Source organism: Mixophyes fleayi, chromosome 8, assembly GCF_038048845.1.
Source record: "Mixophyes fleayi isolate aMixFle1 chromosome 8, aMixFle1.hap1, whole genome shotgun sequence".
NCBI lineage: Eukaryota > Metazoa > Chordata > Amphibia > Anura > Limnodynastidae > Mixophyes > Mixophyes fleayi.
The window spans coordinates 112,837,298-112,858,680 of NC_134409.1; the positions used below are offsets into that span (position 1 = coordinate 112,837,298).

Here is a 21,383-nt window from a genome sequence, read left to right on the forward strand (position 1 = left end):
CCAAAGCCCTTCCAATGAACGAGGAAACGGAGGACTCCTCGCGAAATTTTTGCATCCAATACCTCAGTAATCTCGAAATCCTCCTCCTGATGAACTTGAACTGGCTGCGGTGCTGAGGGAGGAGTCGAGAAACGATTGATAATAAGAGGTTTGAGTAAGGACACATGGAAGGCATTGGAAATCCGAAGATTCTTAGGAAGAAGAAGTTTAACACATACTGGATTGATAACTTGAATGATCCTATATGGACCAATAAAACGAGGGGCGAATTTCATAGATGGAACCTTCAAACGAATATTTTTGGTAGATAACCAAACCCGATCTCCAATTTTTAGTGGTGGAATAGCCCGCCTCTTCTTATCTGCGAAAGACTTATATTTGTTAGATGTCTTCTTTAAACAGGTTTTGACCTGAGACCAGATATTTTTGAAGGTCTGACAAGCAGTCTCCACAGCAGGAACTTGGGTGGGTGGGAGGGCAGGAAATTCCGGAAAAGACGGATGGTGACCGTAAACCACAAAGAATGGAGTTTTGGATGATGACTCATGGTACATGTTGTTATGGGCGAATTCAGCCCAAGGGAGCAATTCTACCCAGTTGTCTTGGTTGGCTGAAGAGAACATCCTAATAAAAGTCTCAAGATCTTGATTGACTCGTTCCGTTTGTCCGTTAGATTGCGGATGGTACGATGATGAGAGTGCTAATCGTATGCCCAAGGTTTTACAAAGGGCCCGCCAGAATCTGGAAACGAATTGTACTCCTCTATCTGACACAATCTCAGACGGACATCCATGGATGCGGAAGATTTCTTTAATGAAGTGTTCAGCCAGAGTAGACGAGGAAGGTAAACCGGACAGAGGGACGAAATGGGCCATCTTCGAAAATCTGTCTACCACTACCCAAATAGTATTGTGATTCTTACTTGGTGGCAAATCAGTAACGAAATCCATACTAATATGGGTCCAAGGCTTGGACGGAATGGGTAGTGGTCGCAGCAACCCTGCTGGAGTTCTGCGGGAGGATTTGAACTGAGAACATAAATCACAGGAAGCAATAAACTCTTTGACGTCTCTCCTCATTGAAGGCCACCAGTAACTACGAGAGAGAATCTCAAAGGTCTTGTGTTCACCGGCGTGTCCAGAAAAACGAGAGGCATGGAACCACGAAAGGATTTTCCTCCTCAGAGTAGGAGGCACAAGGGTCTTCCCAAATGGTAGCATTTTGGTGGATGAAGCAGCCAGAGAAATACATTTGGGGTCTAGAATAGCATGGTTGGGAACCTCTTCTACATCAGAGGACGTCACAAAAGCTCGAGATAGAGCGTCAGCTTTCTTGTTCTTAGCGGCTGGTTTGAAGGTTATAATTAATTCAAAACGGGAAAAGAAAAGAGACCATCTTGCTTGACGAGGGTTCAAGCATTGAGCAGATTGCAAATATGACAAGTTCTTATGATCCGTGAAGATCGTCACCGGATGGCGAGCTCCTTCCAACAAGTATCTCCATTCCTCTAATGCAGCTTTGATGGCCAGCAACTCCTTGTCCCCGATAGTATAATTTTTCTCTGCGGGCAGAAGACCCCGAGAGTAGAAGGCACAAGGATGTAATTTTTGTTGCTCCGAGCGTTGGGAGAGAATAGCTCCTAAGCCCACATTAGAGGCATCTACTTCTAGGAAGAAGGGGAGTGTCACATCAGGCTGTCGCAGAATGGGAGCAGACGAGAAGGCCTCTTTGAGGATTTGAAAGGCTTGGAGAGCCTCAGATGACCATTGCTTAGTATTAGCCCCTTTCCGAGTTAGGGCCACAATGGGAGATGCAATGGATGAAAAGTCTTGAATGAAGCGTCTATAGTAATTGGCAAAACCTAAGAAACGCTGGATGGCACGAAGAGTAGTTGGCTGAGGCCAATGTAGTACAGCATTTACTTTGTCTGGATCCATCTTCAGGCCAACTCCGGAAACTATATACCCCAAGAATGGAATCTGGGGTAACTCGAATGAACATTTTTCCAATTTACAGAACAACGAGTTTTTCCGTAGTCTGGAGAGGACCTCTGCCACATGTTGGTGATGAGAAGGCAGGTCCTGTGAGAAGATCAATATGTCGTCTAGGTAGACAACGACACATACATATAATAAGTCCCGAAAGATCTCATTGATGAAACCCTGGAAAACAGCGGGGGCATTACACAGCCCGAAGGGCATTACTAAATATTCGTAATGCCCATCTCTGGTGTTAAACGCGGTCTTCCATTCGTCACCGGAACGGATTCTAATTAAATTGTAAGCACCACGAAGATCCAACTTAGTAAATATCCGAGCTCCCTTGATGCGATCAAATAGCTCAGTGATCAGCGGAATGGGATACCGATTCTTGATAGTAATGGCGTTGAGTCCACGAAAATCTATACAAGGGCGTAATGATCCATCCTTCTTTTTGACGAAGAAGAACCCAGCTCCAGCGGGAGAGGTGGAAGGTCGAATGAACCCACGCTGGAGATTCTCCTGTATGTACTCAGATGTGGCTTGAGTTTCAGGTAACGAGAGAGGATAGACCCGACCCCTGGGAGGAGTCTTGCCAGGTAGAAGGTCGATCGGACAATCCCAAGAACGATGAGGAGGAAGACGTTCAGACTGAGCTTTATCAAACACATCGGCAAATGAAGCATACTGAGGAGGGAGTCCCGGGGAGGAAGATGAGATGGAAGATCGCTGTACTTTAAGAGGAATAACTTGAGAGAGACAACGATGGTGACATTCAGACCCCCAAGACGTAACTTGAGGGGTGCGCCAGTCAATCTGGGGAGAGTGACACTGAAGCCATGGAAGGCCTAAGACAATCGGACTTGTCGTAACTGGAAGAATTAAAAACGAAATTTCTTCATGGTGTAGTACACCAATCTGAAGGGTTACTGGAGACGTACTCTGGGTGATGAGACCATTGATGAGGCGTGATCCATCTATAGCCGTCACAGTAATGGGTGTTTTTAAAGTGATCACTGGTAGGGACCATCGATTCACTAGTGATTTAGAAATGAAATTTCCTGCTGCTCCGGAATCAATCAATGCCTGTGACTCAAAGGATTTAGTAGCAAAGGAAATCGTAACATCAAAAGCGCAGACTTTAGATTTCATAGACAATGGAGAGGACTCCAGGGACCCTAACTTCACCTCTCCAGAACTAGTTAGGGCCTGGCATTTCCCGATCTCTTAGGGCAAGAGCTGAGCATATGCGTGGAATCAGCACAATAGATACAGAGTCTATTCTTTACTCTTCGTTTCCTTTCCTCTGAAGATAATTTGGAACGTCCTATCTCCATGGGAATCACAGAGGATGGAGCTGGACGAAATTGAGGGTTTAAACGAAGAGGTGCTTTGACAGCTGTTGTTTTCTCAGACTCTCTTTCACGAAATCTCATATCTACACGATGGCAAAGAGAGATCAAATCTTCTAATGACGAAGGAAGCTCTTGGGTAGTCAGTGCATCTTTAATTTTATCGGAGAGCCCCTGCCAGAAGGCGGCAACTAATGCTTCAGTGTTCCACTGAAGTTCAGAGGCTAAGATCCTAAATTGAATGACATACTGTCCTACTGTATGGGAGCCTTGTCGCAAACGAAGAATGCTGGAAGCAGCGGAGGTCACACGACCTGGTTCATCGAACACACTTCGGAACGTGGAAATGAATTTGGCACTATCTTGTAGAATTGGATCGTTTCTTTCCCACAGGGGGGAGGCCCAAGCCAGGGCTTGTCCCGAAAACAATGAGATAAGATAGGCCACTCTGGAACGATGGGTAGAAAAATTTTGAGGTTGGAGTTCAAAATGGACTGAACATTGGTTAAGGAAACCTCTACAAGTTTTGGGGTCCCCGTCATATTTTGACGGAGTAGGCAGGTGAAGCGTAGGAGCTGTAGACACCTGGGATGGCACTGGGGAAACGGAGGAAAGCACAGGAGCTTCAATATTAGCTGTAACAGTCTGTCCAGATGTTCCTTGGGAGGTTAATGATTGGTAACATTGAAGTAACAGCTGTTGGCGAGCATCCTGTTGCTCCACACGGCTGACCAGATGCTGCAGCATCTCTTTAGCGGTAGGTTCCGTATCTGGGTCTGTCATGGCCTGATCTTACTGTCACGGGCACTAGGAGTCTTTACCCAGGGATCACCAGGTGATAGGCTTACCAGAGCAGTATAGGTGGTAATATGGTACTCTGGTAGCAGGGTGATCACGGAACAGGAAAAGCAGATGATGAGATGCTCAGGAAAGTCTATGACTAGCAGCACTGGCAATATGGAGGTAGTAATACACGAGGAACTGTATGGACAAAGGACACGTGAAGGTAGTCAGTGGTCTGCGGTAGCAAGTTGTACCACTGCTATAGTGAGGAGGAATGTCCAACAGAAACGAGGAGGTGATGAGAGTCAGCGGTCTGCGGATAGCAAGTTGTACCGCTGTCTGAGTGAAGGAATGGAATCCAAGTGGAGGTATCCGGGGAGTCAGTGGTCTGCGTTAGCAAGTTGTACCACTGCTATGTGAGAGGATACTGGAACAGGTGAAACTGTAAACAGGAGTCAGTGGTCTGCCACTAGCAAGTTGTACTACTGAATATATATGTGAGGAGGTGCACGGGGAGAGACTGCAACACAATATATACACGGGCACCTTGACTTTGATCCACAGTAATATGCACAATATAAATGTATAAATGACTGAACAACACTGCCAATATAGAAAGTCTCTTGAAGTAATCCGGCATAAGATAACACAGTCAATGATGGCAGTAGAGTCAGCAGATAGTACACTCCAGAGGAGAACCAACACAGTCAATGATGGCAATAGACTCAGCGGATAGTACACTCCAGAGGAGAACCAACACAGTCCAGCAAGGTATGCAATACACAGCACAGTCAATGGGAAGTATGCATACCGTGGTTCAGGAGAAGGCAGTCAGACAGGAGTGCAGAGATACCTGAAGGGCAGGAGGCCAGCAGGATAACACAGGAAGGCGTGGAGAGCGGATCAGCAGTAGATGGATGAGTAGCGCTGAGAAGTAACAGCAGCGGGTCTCTGCGGGAACACGGAGGTAACCAATAGCAACCAGCAGGTGCAGTAACGATGGGACACCGGAGCAGAGTTGAACTGGAACAGATGATCACGGAGAGTAGCGGGTAGCAATAGTGGCAGCAGACTCAAGGAAACACGGTAGAGTAGACAAGGACTGAAGACTGAAGCGCACAGAGGCAGCGGATAGGAATCAGCTAAACAGTCACGATGAAACACAGACGGGTTGCAGGTTGAAGACTGTAGTGCACGGAGGCAGCGGATAGGAATCAGCCAAACAGTCACGATGATGAAACACAGACGAGTTGCAGGTTGAAGCCTGTAGTGCACGGAGGCAGCAGATAGGAATCAGCTGGCAGTCACAATCATGAACAGGTGAGTGGATGTGGTTGAAGCCTGTAATGCACGGAGGCAGCGGATAGGCATCAGCTAACAGTCCCAATGATACAAGGTAGAGTTGAAGTGGTTAGAAGACTGTAGTGCACGGAGGCAGCGGATAGGAATCAGCTCACAGTCACGATGATACAGTAGATGGTAGAAGTGGTATGGGAACCACAGTAGTAGAAGTGGTTTGGGAACCACAGAGGTAGAAGTGGTTTGGAAACCACAGGAATCAGCTGGGCTGAATAAACGAGGAAACACAGGAACACCTTCAGAGACTCATGGGGAATGAGACTCCAAGATCAGGCAACGTGGTGTTGACCACAGGTGCTTAATATAGGGAGGTTGCCTGATCTGCCAATTAAGTTAAAGGAACATACACTGAAGGTTTGGAAAGGGCTGCGCATGCGCAGTCCCTCAGGATAGAGGACGTCCACGGTTCCTAATAGTCCGGGAAGAAGCACTCACAGTCCGGTGAGTGACAGTGGGGGCATTATTTGGTCATGTGACCGAAGATATAAAAGATTGGTGTGCATGCATGCCAACTGTAGTGTGGAATCGAGAGTAAGTGTTGGTGGGCAGAAGACAACCCGGTGTGCCACAAAGAAGAAAATGAACATGGTGCCGTACCGAAGTGAGTTTGGCGCAAGACACCATGTACAAAAATGCTGGGCTGCTCTGGTTGTCTATAATTATATAGATAGCATGGACCTCGAAAGAGGAATGATTACTGAGGAGTGTTTGGTAGGAGCGTCAGTTACCAAGACAGTTCAAATTGCTAATGTTTTACGGTGTCTAACATGATGTCAGCATGGAATTCAAGGGAAAACATCCACTAATGACAACAGTGGGTGGAAACAAATAATCCAGAAAAGCAGCCTGTTTAATCAAAAACAGGTCCATCGAGCACTTCATACAGCAGGATATCATAGGGTTGCATTGCATAAACTGTCCATTACACATTTTGCAGGCTGAAAAGGCCATGGCATATGGATAACATCTGTATCATGCTGATGGGACTATTGGGTGACTGCACATGCTCTACTGATAACGTTATTATTCTAGAAGACAACTTCGTTAAGAAAGGGAGTACAGTGATGATGCAAAGAGCACAGGCAATGGACTTCTGAGCATTGGAGTGGTAGAAGGTGATATGCATTAACTTCACTATGTTCTCAACAAGAGATCGTCTGGTACCAACCAAAAGAACCCTACAGCCCTGCCTGAGTGCTTGTTTCCAACAGTGAAAGTTTCTGGTGGTTCTGTAATGTTGTGGGACTTCACAAAATGGCATGGTTTGAGTGCAGTCATTCCCTTAGAATGCAAGGTCAATGCTCATCGGCTTACTGAGGGATCATCTTTACCCCATGTTCCAGCATTTCTTTCCTGACAAGTGTGTCTTCTAGGATGATACTGTTATCATTATTAGAGCATGAGCAGTTACCCAATGGTCTGATCAGCATGATACTGATGTTATCCATATGCCATGGCTTTTTCAGCCACCAAATCAGAACCCAATTAAACATTTGTTAGATATTCTGTAATGACACATTTTCCAGCATTATCAACCAGGTGTCAGTTGAGTGAGTTTCTTGTCTAAGAATTACGCTGCACCCCTCTTGCACAATTGCAGACATTGTTACCCACAATGCTATGTGGCGTACTGGATATTTTAGCAGCACCTGTTGGCCCCCCGACCTATGAAGTGAATTTTATAATGGCGTTTCCATTTATTTTTCCGCTATTTGTATTTACAGCAGAAAACCATGTGGTCAGAACAAAAAAGAAATCAACCTCAATATGTATTATACATGAATATTTTGATATAGGGCAAAATATTCCTTTTACATATGTTTGTAGTCATGATAAAAAAAAAATACAGACACATGTGTATACAAAACCTGAAATATTTTACTTCTTTTAAACTTTGATTAAAGTTTACTTAGATTTCAGTGACTTAATACAAGAGCATTTGATTTAATTTGTAAATAAAACACTGTAATAGCCACAATAAACTTCATTAAAAATGTACATGATGCAAAAATAAAAATAATAACCATTAAAAAAAAAACAGCATGGAGGAAGGTGGGAGGGGTTATACGCTATTATATAGATGCTGAGCAAGGACAATACACAATCTCTAAGGAAGCTTTCTGCAGAACTCTGGGACCCTATTCAATGCACGTTGCTGGACTTCTTTCCCAAGGGGGGGGCGCTTGTAGCAAGCCAATAATCCCTTAGTTAATAAGGCCGCCATTGTTTCCTGTAGCTGGATTTTCATAGACATAACATCCGGATAATGTGTATATAAACGAAGGTCATACGAAATGTACAAGTATAAAAGATTACAAACATTAATAAATTATTACGTCATCACAAAACACAGAACACTTCACAAGGTGCTATTAAAATAACTGCATCATCTTCTCATAATACAAGAATTCAAACAAAGAGCTGGTATATCATTTGAAGGCCAGTCTTCAAAATATGTGTTGTTTTGTTATTGTGTTTTTTTTTCTCTTTTTTAAATAGTTTTTTTTTTTATATATATTTGACATTTTTTATAAGACATCTTCTATGGCTGCACAAATGAACTTGACTTTCAGGCAATAATTTTCTTCTCTTTCTCGCTCACAAGACACAAACAATAAGAAAAAAATGAAACAGTTTATTATACTTGGTAGAATTCTGCATAAATGCAACTGAAGTTACCTATAGGAAAAAAGAAGGTTCTAAAGACACTGTATTTGATCGTGTAGAAATAAAAAAAAAGATTTAATAAGCTATTTACACGCTACATTCTAGGGAAAAATATGCCTTAGCAAACACATAATAAAGAAAAATTAAAAGTAAGGGATTGCCTGAGAAACAATGGTGTCTCCTTTTAAGTGCTGATGTGCAGACAAGTCATTCCTACACTAAACACTAATTGCTGGAAATAAATGAACCCAGTTACACTGTCAGTACACAACACCTTCCTATGATTTAAATACTGGGTCTTATGCAGCCGCAACTTTGAAAAAATTGTGTGGATAATTTATGTATCGGTTATTGAGTGAGCACCCGTTGATGTTTCTGATGAAGCTTAAGTTGTGGATGTTGCAAGGACAGCAGGACACCTATGTGAAAATGGGGACAAAAAGGCATATTTATATAATAAAGTAACAAAACATAGAAAGGGAATGGCTTACAATAAGTGCTTGCCAAACAAGTGTCTTTCAGCAGATAGATGCTATTCCCAAGACGTCTGACTGAATTGAAGTAGCTATATGTAGAGCCATGAGATATCATAGTAAACAGGAGATGCATGGTACAGATATTAAGAATGTGCTGTAACCCATGGCAACCAATGCAACTTACCAAAGACAAAACCTGATTGGTAGCGAAGGGCCACGGCACATGCATAATATTTACACCAAAACAGCTTACATTTCTGGCACAAATATGGCAATGAGTGCTTTCAATCACCTTACCTAACAACAATGAAGGACTAAATTACCATTCTGGTAAACGATGCAAAACAAATAACATTTGGGATTTGATGCATTTTTTTGTGGTCCTTGCATAATGCGGCAGAACTTAGAACCACCATTAGAATAGGCATAACGTTCACAAATAGGACTTAGCAGCCATGTTCATGGCATTTGCAATGCTGGGGCGTGGTTGATAGAAGAGTGGAGAATTCCTTGTTTGACATTTCATGCCCTTGTCATTTCTTGGCTTATTTTGTAGCAGAAATCACCTTTAAATGTAATAAACGTATCTGACAGTCTGTAGTAATCCAAAGGCTAATTGCAAGATTTAAACAGCTCATATTTTACAATAATAAGTTAAAATAGATGTAAGCAAGCCACAATTCTCCTACTACTGAGCTACAACTCCCATCATGTCCTGCCATCCAGAGGCTTGCCTCCGTCCCATCCATGATCCAGTAAGTCATCTTTATAGAGACGTTCAAACCACCTATAAATGTGCACTCTCTTGACTGCATTGGTCTTATTGCAAAAGACGATATAATTTTCATCTAATAATCTTCATGATTTATGTACGAGGGGTCTACTTTTTAAAAAATATTAAGTGCAATAATCGGTTCTGTGATTTGCCTAATTTGTTGGCGTTCCCTAATATGCAATTAATTATATCCCAGCACTGTAAGTAAGTACAACTCCAAAAGAAATTAAAAAAAATGTTTAAACTACAATAAAATATTACGGCCTCAAAACTATGTTAGGCATCAAGTGATACAGCAATCTGAAGCAAACATGGCTCTGGGGCAATAGAATATCCCTGTTGCAAAGCACCAACAGGACCACAAACCAGATTTGTCCAGCAAAATCTTCAACTATGGAGTGCTAAGCTGGTTAAAGGAAAACGTTTACAAACACGTCTTGGTGGTGATGTCAAAAAGATCCTTTCTCAAATTGGTCTCAATCAGGTTTAAACTAATAACCCTATGTGAACAGGTCTGTAGATGTATGTCAAAGGTCATGTGCCTTGATCTTTAATATTATATTGACTGTATTACGTACAGAAACTACAGAGGCTTCTAAAAGTGAAGCTGGTCAACAAAAGGTGTTATTTCTATTAAACATTTGAGATTTTTTTTTTTAAATAAACTCCAGCTAAGACCATAACGTATTTAAGTTACATTATAGTTCCCATTTCAATTTGGGTATATACTTTTATAAAAGGTACAGATCAGATACATAAAGGTGAATGATTTGTGGTGGATTTGGGGCTGGGTGTAATAAGCAGTACTTGACTTTCTTGTTTCTGGCCCAGGTTGGTATAACATAGCCACCAACCCTCACTAAATAAAGACCTGGACAAAAACAAACCAGCTCATCTGAATCAAGATTACAATGCAATGATACAAAGCACGCAACACATTTTTTTCCTACGCTCAGGATGGTTGGAGTACGAGTGACATGATTCCTGACCAGATACGGTTGTGTTGTACAAGTTTTTGTGCTGTACAGCAATGTCTGTAACACGGTTAAAAGAAAACAAAAAGAAGCGATGCATTTTGTGTTTCTCTCACTGACTAAGATTACACGGGTTCTTTCCTAAGACTGGAATGGTCCTATTTTTTTTTGTTTTCTTCTTTCCTGCAAACTAGTCACTCTCAGCAATTTGAGAAAGGACATTATTATTATTATTATTATTATTATTAAAAATATTAGCAGTATTCTGTACATGTCAACTGCTGGAAGTTAAAAAGAATTACTAAAATGGTGGCAGGAAGGTGGAGCGGGGTTGGGTTCCTCCTAGCACGTTTGTAGAGCGCCACTGCAGTCCTTTGAGAGTTCAAGATTTAGTGTCAGCTCACATGTCGACGAGCCACAAAGAATAAGTCTTGTCTTTACAAACACTAAAGGAGAAGTTTTCCATTCCGATGGATTTTCAGGATCTTCCCAAGCCTCTGCTTAGCTGTTGCCATGCCTTTTTTTGTACGTTTACCTGAAATCAGAACACAAAAGCAATCAAAGCATGGAAATCGTTTTCACACCTTGTGCAAATCAACACTGAAGATTTTAATATTTAGAGGACAGTGTGGCTTCCCTGTAGTTCTGCATTGCCTATATCTAATATGATCTATGAGCATGTTCACGTGTTCATCTTGCGTAGACAGATATTTCCTGCAAGCTGATTTCAATCATGGAAATGTCATCCGTTATGTAGAAAGTCCAATGTATTTATGGTAGGGTGTAGTAATGTATAATTCAGAATATTCATTAGATTAGAATATTCATTGTTTTTAACCATTCCAGTACTAACGATATAGGCATAATGTCTAATCCCAAAAAAATCTTAATAATGTGCCAAAGATGAAAGAAAGAAACTTCTGCACCAGATATAAGTTCAGTGAAACGCGTGTTGGTGTTTTCGCTGAGTGTCCATTTCCTTAACAATATATTACTAATAGGAGGATTAAAATGTGAGTTTAGTTTACATGTTATGCAGCCTTATAATGCGGTTTAGCACTGTGAGGGTATAGATCAGGGGTAGGCAACCTGCGGCTCTCCAGGTGTTTGTAAAACTACAAATCCCAGCATGCCTTGCCACCTATCTGCTGGTTATCTACAGGCAAAGCATCATGGGACTTGTAGTTTCACAAACACCTGGTGAGCCGCAGGTTGCCTACCCCTGGTATAGATAAATAGAACGCAAGCCTGTACCTAAACAGCCATGCAATAAACACTCCAGCCAGGAGGTTTTCCTAATAGGACATAATATATCTCAGATCCTCATATGAAAAACATAACTATAACCTATTAGACCTGAAGTTAAAAAATATAAATGTATAAATTGAAGTGATGTTAATTTAGGCATTATAATCTATGACAACACAGTGAATCTGTATAAATAATATCATACAGTATCACTGTCTGACCTCACTGATTATTATGGCAGAATTGGCAACAGCCCTGTGATTGGAACTGTTTGCAACAAAATAGATTAATGCAAACAGGAGATTCTACTCTTTTGATTACAATATAATAAACTTTGCAGCGCTTTATATCATTAATTAAAAGAGTGAATGGAGGAAACCTACATTAAAACATATCTATTATTTCCCAGGTAAATAGAGGAAATGTATTAAAAAGGCTGACATACTCTGTTATATATATATATATATATATATATATATATATATATATATATATATATATATATATATATACATATACACACACACTGATTATGATGACTATCATAAAAATCAACTAATTTTTAATTTCACTATATTGTATTATCACCTTACACTGGGCACTATTAGCTATTTTAATATTCCGCTGTCTCCTTATTCTTATAAGGATTTATTAATGAATGAATAATAAAGTTTTGCCTTTTAACTTGAGGAAAATGAATTCAATTGTAAGAGATATTATTAAGTGCACTACTATAGATTAACTCTGCTTGTTATTTATATCCTTCTACTTACTGATACATATCCCACTTACTGCCTTCACATTCTGTGAGCTTTCATTTCTTCTTTAAAATCAGTTGTCTCTGTCACAAGTTGCTGCATCACAGAGAACGCCATGTAACTTTAAGACATCTAAATAACCACAGACGTAGAGCGGACGGTTCTACCCCATTCAAATCCATGTGCTGCCGAAGGACCTTTCTGTGTCAATAAATCTGGAAGCGACTGCTCATTCCAGTCAAAAAAAGTGAGCTGTACTAAAGCTGTTGTACAAACCAGCAGTGAGCAGGAAACATGGCTTCCCTGTCGCACAAGTGAACTATAACTATCCCAAGACATATGACACCAGCCATAGTTATTATAAAGGACTCGCAGAAACTGTCCCCTTCCTCAATTTCCTCCCCATTCATTTTAACACCTTAATACATGCTGCTTGAGGTTTAGTTTTGTACAGGGAAGCAATTTTCTACACTCAACCACAAGAAAAAGGTTTATTTTTAATACAGTTTGGCAAAGCCATCACTGCATAAGCAATTGATAAAAAAACATGGACAACAACTGCCTTGAGGTAGCACATTCTACCACATGTACAAAGGACTGGTACATAATTTGGACTAATAAAAATAATTTCTATAAACATGTTTATCAATAACTGATGCATTCTAATAACACAATGTAACAATATAATGGTGAAAGTGATGGTAAGAAATGTGACAGTGAATGGGGGGGATAAAGATTAGTGCCGATTTCTGATGGTGAAAACAATATACAAAACCAAACCAAACATCTCTTTCCTTTTTATTAAATCACCATCAAACTATTAATCTTTATTAATGCAATTGCTAATTGCATCCAAAACTAAAAAGAACTAAAATGTTGTTTTTAGTTTAGTTGAATTAGGTAAGAGTACCTGCTGGGCCTCTGATTTGATGGGCCTAAACGTCACATGGCATTGGAGGACGCACCAAATTAGTAAGAATTAACGGCTTAACATATTTTACCTAATTTCACCCAAAAAAAAACATTTTTCATTTTGGGTGGAATTAGCCTTTTAATACTAGTGAAGTTTTTTTTTGCTATTATTACACATATTTATATAAGGTGAAATACACCTTGATATATGGGTCATCTCACACAAGCATTTTTTTTTTGTATTGCCTTAGTCTTCTCATGTATTGCTAGATTATATTCCAATGTTTGTTTGCTTTTTTCGAATAAGAACATTAATTTGGCATTTGTCTCTCAGGGAACCCTACATCTATGCCAAGTTGAGATCACACTAGGCAAATGATTCATATTAGCACAACTAGAAAGGATCCTAAAAATTTAGGATCAGTCATAAGTGTCATCTGCGTTCAAACAAGAATTGCGTACATTTGCGTTAATTGGCATGAGGTCCATTTCTGGTCATGCGCAGAGCTGTTTCATGCACGATACGGCACACAAACAGACATCCAAACACGGATTAGGCCCTTTATATAGCTTCCTGTAATATCTTTGTAACATCCCCCTCTAAGTGAGATTGTGCTAGTCTCACCTTGTGAAGGGTGACCAAGCTCTTTTCAGCTATGGTACATGTCCATATTTCTCTAGTGGAAATATAGCTTATAAAAAGTTGCTGACTGTAACTTATGACTATATCTATTGTCTACCCTCAGTAAGAGACTATAACTAATCAGTCTTATTTCCTATATATATATATATATATATATATATATATATATATATATATATATACACACACACACACACATATATATATATATATATATATATATATATATATATATATATATATATATATATATATATATATATTCAGGTGGTGTTTATTTGTCCTGTCTGCCAATAGCCCTCTATGTAACACGCACGTGTCTTGGCCGGGATCTCCTCTAGGAACTGAAGTGTAACTAACGATTAGCTGCTTATTTAGTCAGGCACTGTTCCATGGAGCAATGTTAGAGGCTGTCTATAAATGAAAGGCTGGGATCGTATATTACTGTGTTATGTCAGATGGAATCTTTGTCATTTACTGCCATGATGTCTGATTTCATTACATGTGTCAATGCTTTTAAATACTTATATGAAAGTCTTCAAAGTTGACGTTTACAATAACAGGGTGTCTGGAAACGGCCTATAATCAAACATCTGATCCATCCGATTCATTGGATCATGGTCCAATTTTAAGGTTTTTCCTCTAATTACTGGAAGCCCCTTGTGTGTTACACATGTACCTTGCAGAATTCTACAACAAAAGTATGATGTGATTTGTATACTGGAATAATGTAATATATGCATAATTTACATCCAGTATCAAAAGGATTGTGATCCTACATGTATACAATTCATATTTATTAATGTAGTAGAACAAACGCCAAAAACAGTTAGCATATGATTAAACTGGCATAAGCTAGTGACACATAGGTGCTTTGAGACACCAAAAAAATGGCACTTACACAATATTTGTATGCACACAGAAGGGCTTTCTTTAGGCAGCATATTTGTATAAATATTATATATATATTTTTATTTTTTTTAAAAAAATACACCTTTCTATAATTCTACCTCATTATTAAACTTCTTAACTATTCTGTGACTTCTAACATCTATAGCAGTGATGGGTAACATGCGGCCCTCCGTGCCTTTACCTGCGGCCCCCAGCTCCTTCCTCCTTTATGTCAAATTTGTTTGTTATGGCTTGTGACACTTGTTTAAAATGATTGCTGTTATGTTATTACAGGCAGGTGTCTCTTTCTTGGACGGAATCCTATGTTTTAAATTATTAATTAGATTAAGGGTAATGTGCGGGCCTTTTGAAGGTTAGCGGTCCGCACCACGTGCCCCCCTAATCGTATCGGGTTGCCTATCACTGGTCATTAGGGATACTTTATTACAGGTGTGGCATACTTTGATGGACTAAAATAACATTATACATGTAAATACATGTGGGTATGTAATTCACACCTCTATAGGATCTGACTCTACAGGGACTGTGGAAAGAGCTTTCTAGGTCTAATAAAACCTCATCCAGTGCTTGCACACAGCGTTCTATGACAGAACAGTGAGTGTAGCTATCTAACTGCCAGAGACCGGATGAAACAGCTCCTGAGCAGGTGTCTGTAAGGGGAGTCCTGCCGACAGTGGAATGTAGATCTGCGTTAGGCAGTTGGTAAGTGGTTAATCGGTGGCATTGTCACCCACTATGCCAATATACACAGCCAATTGAGAGTGTAATCAAAACGTCGTTCAATTCTGGTGTAACAATCTGCCAATATGTGCGGCAATAGGCCGACAGCACTTACTGGGCCCGACAGGATGTGCGTTTATCCAATTTAACCTTACACATGTAAGACTAATTTGCACACAGGTATTTGGTGCTTAGCTTAAGTGTAGATTTAGAATAATAAAATTATAATAAATAATAGCTGAATATATTAGGTAAAACCCACCTGGATATTTGGATCACCTCACTCAAGCAACTTTTTTTTCCTATTGCCTTATTCTTCTCTGTGTATTGTTAGACTATATTACTACGCTTTTTTGTTTTCAAATAATACAAAACACCTAAATGAATATTCTCTGTCATGAATCACATTTATGCTAGAACCACTAGAAAGAATCATAAGGAAGTGGCTCCTGATTAGGGTGACCCCAGGCCACATGTACCACACATTAATGGTCTAGATGCACATTGGGTCCTACTCCCCCAAGCATTATTTAACCAAATGATAATGTATTAATATATGTCTATTCAACATGAAACCTGATTTTATAGGAGAAAAAGAGAAGTGATACTGTGCAGTTGTCAATAGATAAGGAACTGAGACTCAAATACACCAATTTTAGTAAACCTATAGCATAACAGATGTGGTGCAGTCCTGTTGTCTATACATACAGAATAAAAACAAATACTATGGTTAACTGTACATTTCACATGTTCTCTCATCAAATAAATCTACCTACAAAACATACCTTAAAAACGATTGTTACCGTGGCCTTATCACAATAATTATCATGACTGGGGAACTCGGTAAGAGCAAGTGTTGTGCGTGGCTGAAGTCAGCGTCCCAGGATTAGATGTAAGCATCATGTGATCAACTCACATCCAACCCTGAGTCTGCCAAGACTCATCTTTATCCTGAATCTAAGATCTATCACTGTGATGTCTAAATACTGTAGGGTTTGCTTTCCTGTTTCACAGATTTAAGTGTGGACTAACAAGCAGCTTCACAGCCCTCTCCTCAAACTCCCACACAAAAACCACTGCCTGGTCCTCTGTATTTTTGGGATCTCTTACGGATATACAGTTTAGAGTTCAGAAGTATTATATTAAATTAAGGCAGCTACATTTTATCAGCTAGGCTCATGATGAACATATATAATTTACTGTAAAACTGTACTGTGTTTTGTAATTATGTATTGTAACCAGGCACTACCATAGTATATTGTGTGGTGGGATGGTGTACTTTTAAGGAATGCTGTAGAACAGTACTGTAATAGGATAATAATGTACTGTTGATCCATGGTTGGCAGCAGTTTGTGGTGATATTGCACTACAGGTGGCCATGCCATTTTTCATATTGTTGATCAACGTCAGTATTGCTAGGCACAATATAGGGCATATTCTAACACAATCTTCTAATACCAGAGGGGACTCCGAGCTTCCATCTCCTGCAAGAAGCTCTGGTGTCTGCAGTTCTTGTTTAAGTTTGAGGGGATAAGGTGTCCAAAAGGACCCCTGATCCCACCCTGTATATGTCATTGTCCATAATTAGGAGAATTGAATCTGTGATTTCTTCCAAACACTTTTTTCCCATCTAATTACGCTTTGCAGTTTTTCGTTGGCAGGAGTTTTAGTAGCTTAAAAGGAGGAAAGTAATTACCACTTGCATTTGTTTATAACACACAGTCAGTTATACACGTCCTTACATGATGATGATGCCAATGGGGTTTTATGTGTCGGTGGTAGGTTAATGTTGCAGTGTCCTGTTTAGTGGTAAGTCAATAGTAGAACAATGTGCTGTGTATAGAAGTATAGAGTGTATTGTATAAAATAGTTTGATTTACTTCTGCACTCCGATTCTTACAGACTGGTACCAGAACTGATTTGTTTGGATTTCCCCAACTAACCACAACAAAGCCTGTGGCCGGTCATTGGGGCCTTGGCATGGTGCATTCCACATGTGGCATTTCATTCTCACCTCATGACGGTAATATGACACAATGCTCAGGTAAGTCCAGCATACACTTCACATGTAGGTTTACCTTTGGCAGCTGAGTTATTTTGGGAAGACACAGACGGTCTCTTTTGTGTGAGGAACACCCCGGGGGCCAAAGGTTGAGACCCTCTGTTTACTTGGGCTACGCCAAACGTGCTGACACCGGCTGTGTACTCGTGGTCTGTTAGACTAGTGTCCAGAGATTCCAGCTTTGTGGCTTCAGGAGAACTGCTTTCCTGACAAAGTTTATTTGTGTCGTTGGGTATAAGCTTCTTTTTTGTGTTCTTTTTCTTCTTGACTTTTTGTTCCTCCTTTAAGGAAGCAAATCATTATCATGAGGCTGCTTAGAAATATGGATTGAATCTAACAGGCGAGCAGTGCTTCAGAAAAGAAAACTACCTGAGGAAGAAAGCCTACGCCTATTTATGTGTCCCGTGGAGATCGGAGTTATCTAGCCATACTGAGCTATTGGGAGGAGTTATTTGCACGCTTATTATTATTATTAATTCTTTTATATTCTATGACGTTCATAGGTGTATTTAGGACAGCACGCTATTTACTTATTTAAATTAATGGGATTATATCAAAGTTGATCACATATCTCACCCATTTTATTGCTAGAAAAAGATGCAAGGATTTGCTCAAGAAAACCGTTATTTATTAAGTTTACATGGTAATTAGCTGTATTGGTTGACTAACTACCATACAATGTGGACTAAACTGTTCCTTTTTTATTTTATTGAAGGCACTCGAACGTAAAAAAAAATGCTGAGCTAAACTGTGCCTAGCACCGCACAGGGGAATGTATATGCTGTTTATAGTGTTACATTATGCCTCATTCTATGAGGAAATGCAACGAGTTGTGTTTGACCTCTGATTTCGAACCTTTGGACCTGACCACACCCCCAACGATGTAATCGTCCTTGTCATCAGGCCACGCCCCCAATCTATTGTATTGTGAGGGGATTATCACACACCAATTAGCAAACATGTGCAAGTATACTTAATAGCACCATCATAGAAATAAGGTTAAGTCCCATAACAAGGATATGTTTTATACAGTTATCCCTTAACATTTATATTAGAAAAAGGAAAATAAAATAATACAAGTCTATAGTCCTTTTTGGCCTAGTAATGGGTATAGGCACGGGCACACCATTTATTTGGCCAGAGGATTAAACTGTATTTCCTCATAATCGTGACGTGATGAAAAGGGTCACATGCCTTGTTCAGCCAGGAAGAGAATCTCTGCTAGCAGGGATTGAAGGTTAGTGGAATCTTTGCAACACAAAAGATCCATTATAGTATACACATCCAAAGTGTTATTTTCTGTATCCTTAAGGAGTTTTGAATGCCAGCATACATTAAACTACTACCCTATTGTCTTTGTTTAGACTGAGTTACATGTGTGAGGTTCCAGAGGCAATAATCACCTCATCCTTTAGCTTAGATGCAGGTGGAGAAGTCTGGACCACTTAATGGAAATACTGTTAATGCTTTCATGCCCCTCTTAGAAACATTCACCAAGTGCAGCGACTGGGCACGTCTTGTGCCTGTGGCTACAGAACACTGGATCTACACATGTAAAGGAATTAATCAATTACACGGCTGTTTAATGCACAATTCATAAAACAGAGATCTTACAAATATTGGACAGAGTTTATGCAATCTCTGTGTGATCAAATTCAAGGTAATTAAGACCACTGAAAAAAATGCAAACTTATCTGTGGTCCTAATGTCCAAGAGTAGGGGGAGCTAAAGCACTAATTAATTTTTAAGGAAAACTACATTGAAAGGTTCTTCCTGCTTATTAGATGAAGAGCCTGATTACTGTTTTATCTAAAAGATAACACTGACAAAGAGTGTGACGGTATGTATAAATAATGTGTTTAAAAGTTCATTCACGTTGTGACATATAATTATATCTAATCTAATAGAGGTCTAATTTAAACATGACTATAGTATATCTAAAGTCAGTTCCAATATTAAGAATTAGGGTATTATTTTATTATTTGCACTCTGATAAACATGAGATGAATAATGTGTCATTAAATATGCAATTAATTGCTTAAACTACTTTAAGAAAATAATAGCAAAGAAAGCAAATTATATAAAGCAATGATGAGAGAAAATAAATGAAAGGCACAAATGTATAGGCAAATAAGTAAAGGGTTATAATAATATAGGAAAGGATGGGAGCCTTCCAGTACAAATACAGTATGCTTATGTAGTTAACTCTTACTTAAATTTGTAATGCTTTTAATGATTGTTTTTGTACATAATAATATTAAACCTCACAAATGTTAACAATCTTCTTGAGTGATTAAAAAAAACTGACACCATATATAAATAATTATAATAAATAAACAATGGGCCACATTTATCCAAATGGATAGGGAATAGCGCAAAACCCTCTGAAGGTGTTGTGCACCTTGAGTTGCGCATATTTGCCTAGATTTCCGCCAAAGCGCACAGGGTTATGGAACAAGTTGATAGCACTGCAGAGGAGCAGTGACCGATGGGATGAGATTGAGGGCCTTTCACTGCAGTATGCAGTATGGGGGTAGTGCCAAAATAATATTTCACTTTGTGTGCCGAAATTATTGAAATTAAATAAAGAGGTGATGGGGGTGAACTTTTAGGGATATTCCTTGCAGTGTGGAGGGGCACAAGGCAAAGTTTAGGTCTTGTCCTATACGTTTAATTGGCTGCATCTTGTGCCTTTCATGTGCACTCTGTCCAATGTAACACCAAGCTTTAAAAGCACAACAGTGCCATATGTAGTAAAGATAGTCTCAAAGGCTCTTATGATTAACTTAATCCCTCAATGAGGCCAAATAGAGCAGTGGTTAGAACACTAAAACATGAATGAAATGAAAAGGGTGGTTCTAAAGTGCTCGGAAGTTGGATTTATGTGACCTTTGCATAGTTAATGTCTTTTCCTTTCCACCCCTCCACACTTTGCAGCTAGCGGAGGTATCACCAGGGAGCAAATATGTGTGCGACATGACGTGTGCTAGGGAGACCATGTAGGCGCCCAGGTGCTAAAGAAGGAGTTTTGCACTGTGAATAGAGTGCAATTATATATTTATTAATAAAAAGGTATAATAAACAAGTAAAAAAAGTTTCTATTTTTATCTAAAGTAAATTATACATTTTTAAAGCATGCTACATTTCAAAATGGATTTATCTATAAATTATTTGTAATACATTACTTACGTTATATCATTTTTTAGAAGCTAGAATCTTGAATTTATATGTCAAATAAACTATTTCCTACAATACTAATTATTGGACATTTTAATATCATTATTTATTTTTATTTTCTTTAAAAAAACAAAGCACTACAAAATACTTATTAGCAATTTGGATTCAAATAGTCTTAGCCACCAGCAATAAAAATACATTATCGTGGGAGTGGAGACTAGTAGCTGAACTACTACAAAAGAATAACGAGCTCCCGAAAAACAAAAAAGAATAGAAATAGTTAAGGGCGCACCAATTTTTTGGATTCGGCTGAATAATCCTTTAGAAAAGATTCTGCCGAATAACGTGCCGGATCCGATTCCTGATTGCCGGAACCTAAATGATATAAGCAGCTATTACAAGCGTTTAAATATTAAAAGTGCATGCCAAATTGCAGAAGAATCAGGATTTGCTTAGCTGCACCAGATTCTTGGTGAAAAAACTTACTGCTTGGCCGAATCCTGGATTCAACGTATCCTCATTATAACAGCTTGCTGTGAGTATATGTTTTCATACCTGTTTGCTATAGATCTGAAATCTAATATTG

At 39.4% G+C, this 21,383-nt stretch overlaps 1 protein-coding gene and 1 long non-coding RNA gene across 4 annotated transcripts in view; one reads left to right on the plus strand and one right to left on the minus strand.

Moving 5' to 3' along the window:
* Positions 1–18,119, plus strand: part of LOC142099597 (uncharacterized) — a 64,926-nt gene extending 46,807 nt beyond the window's left edge. Inside the window, exon 3 of the long non-coding RNA XR_012678579.1 lies at positions 17,461–18,119. This is a non-coding gene — a long non-coding RNA (uncharacterized LOC142099597). The remainder of the gene's footprint in view (positions 1–17,460) is intronic.
* PHF2 (PHD finger protein 2) overlaps positions 7,332–21,383 on the minus strand; it is a 189,679-nt gene continuing 175,627 nt past the window's right edge. For 2 of the 3 annotated variants that reach the window (XM_075183190.1, XM_075183192.1), the window contains one exon: positions 7,332–10,900. In XM_075183190.1, the coding sequence (XP_075039291.1) occupies positions 10,844–10,900 (57 nt within the window). In that variant the 3' untranslated portion in view covers positions 7,332–10,843. Of the gene's footprint in view, positions 10,901–17,630; positions 17,902–21,383 lie in introns of all 3 variants that reach the window. The other variant, XM_075183189.1, reaches the window with a different exon arrangement.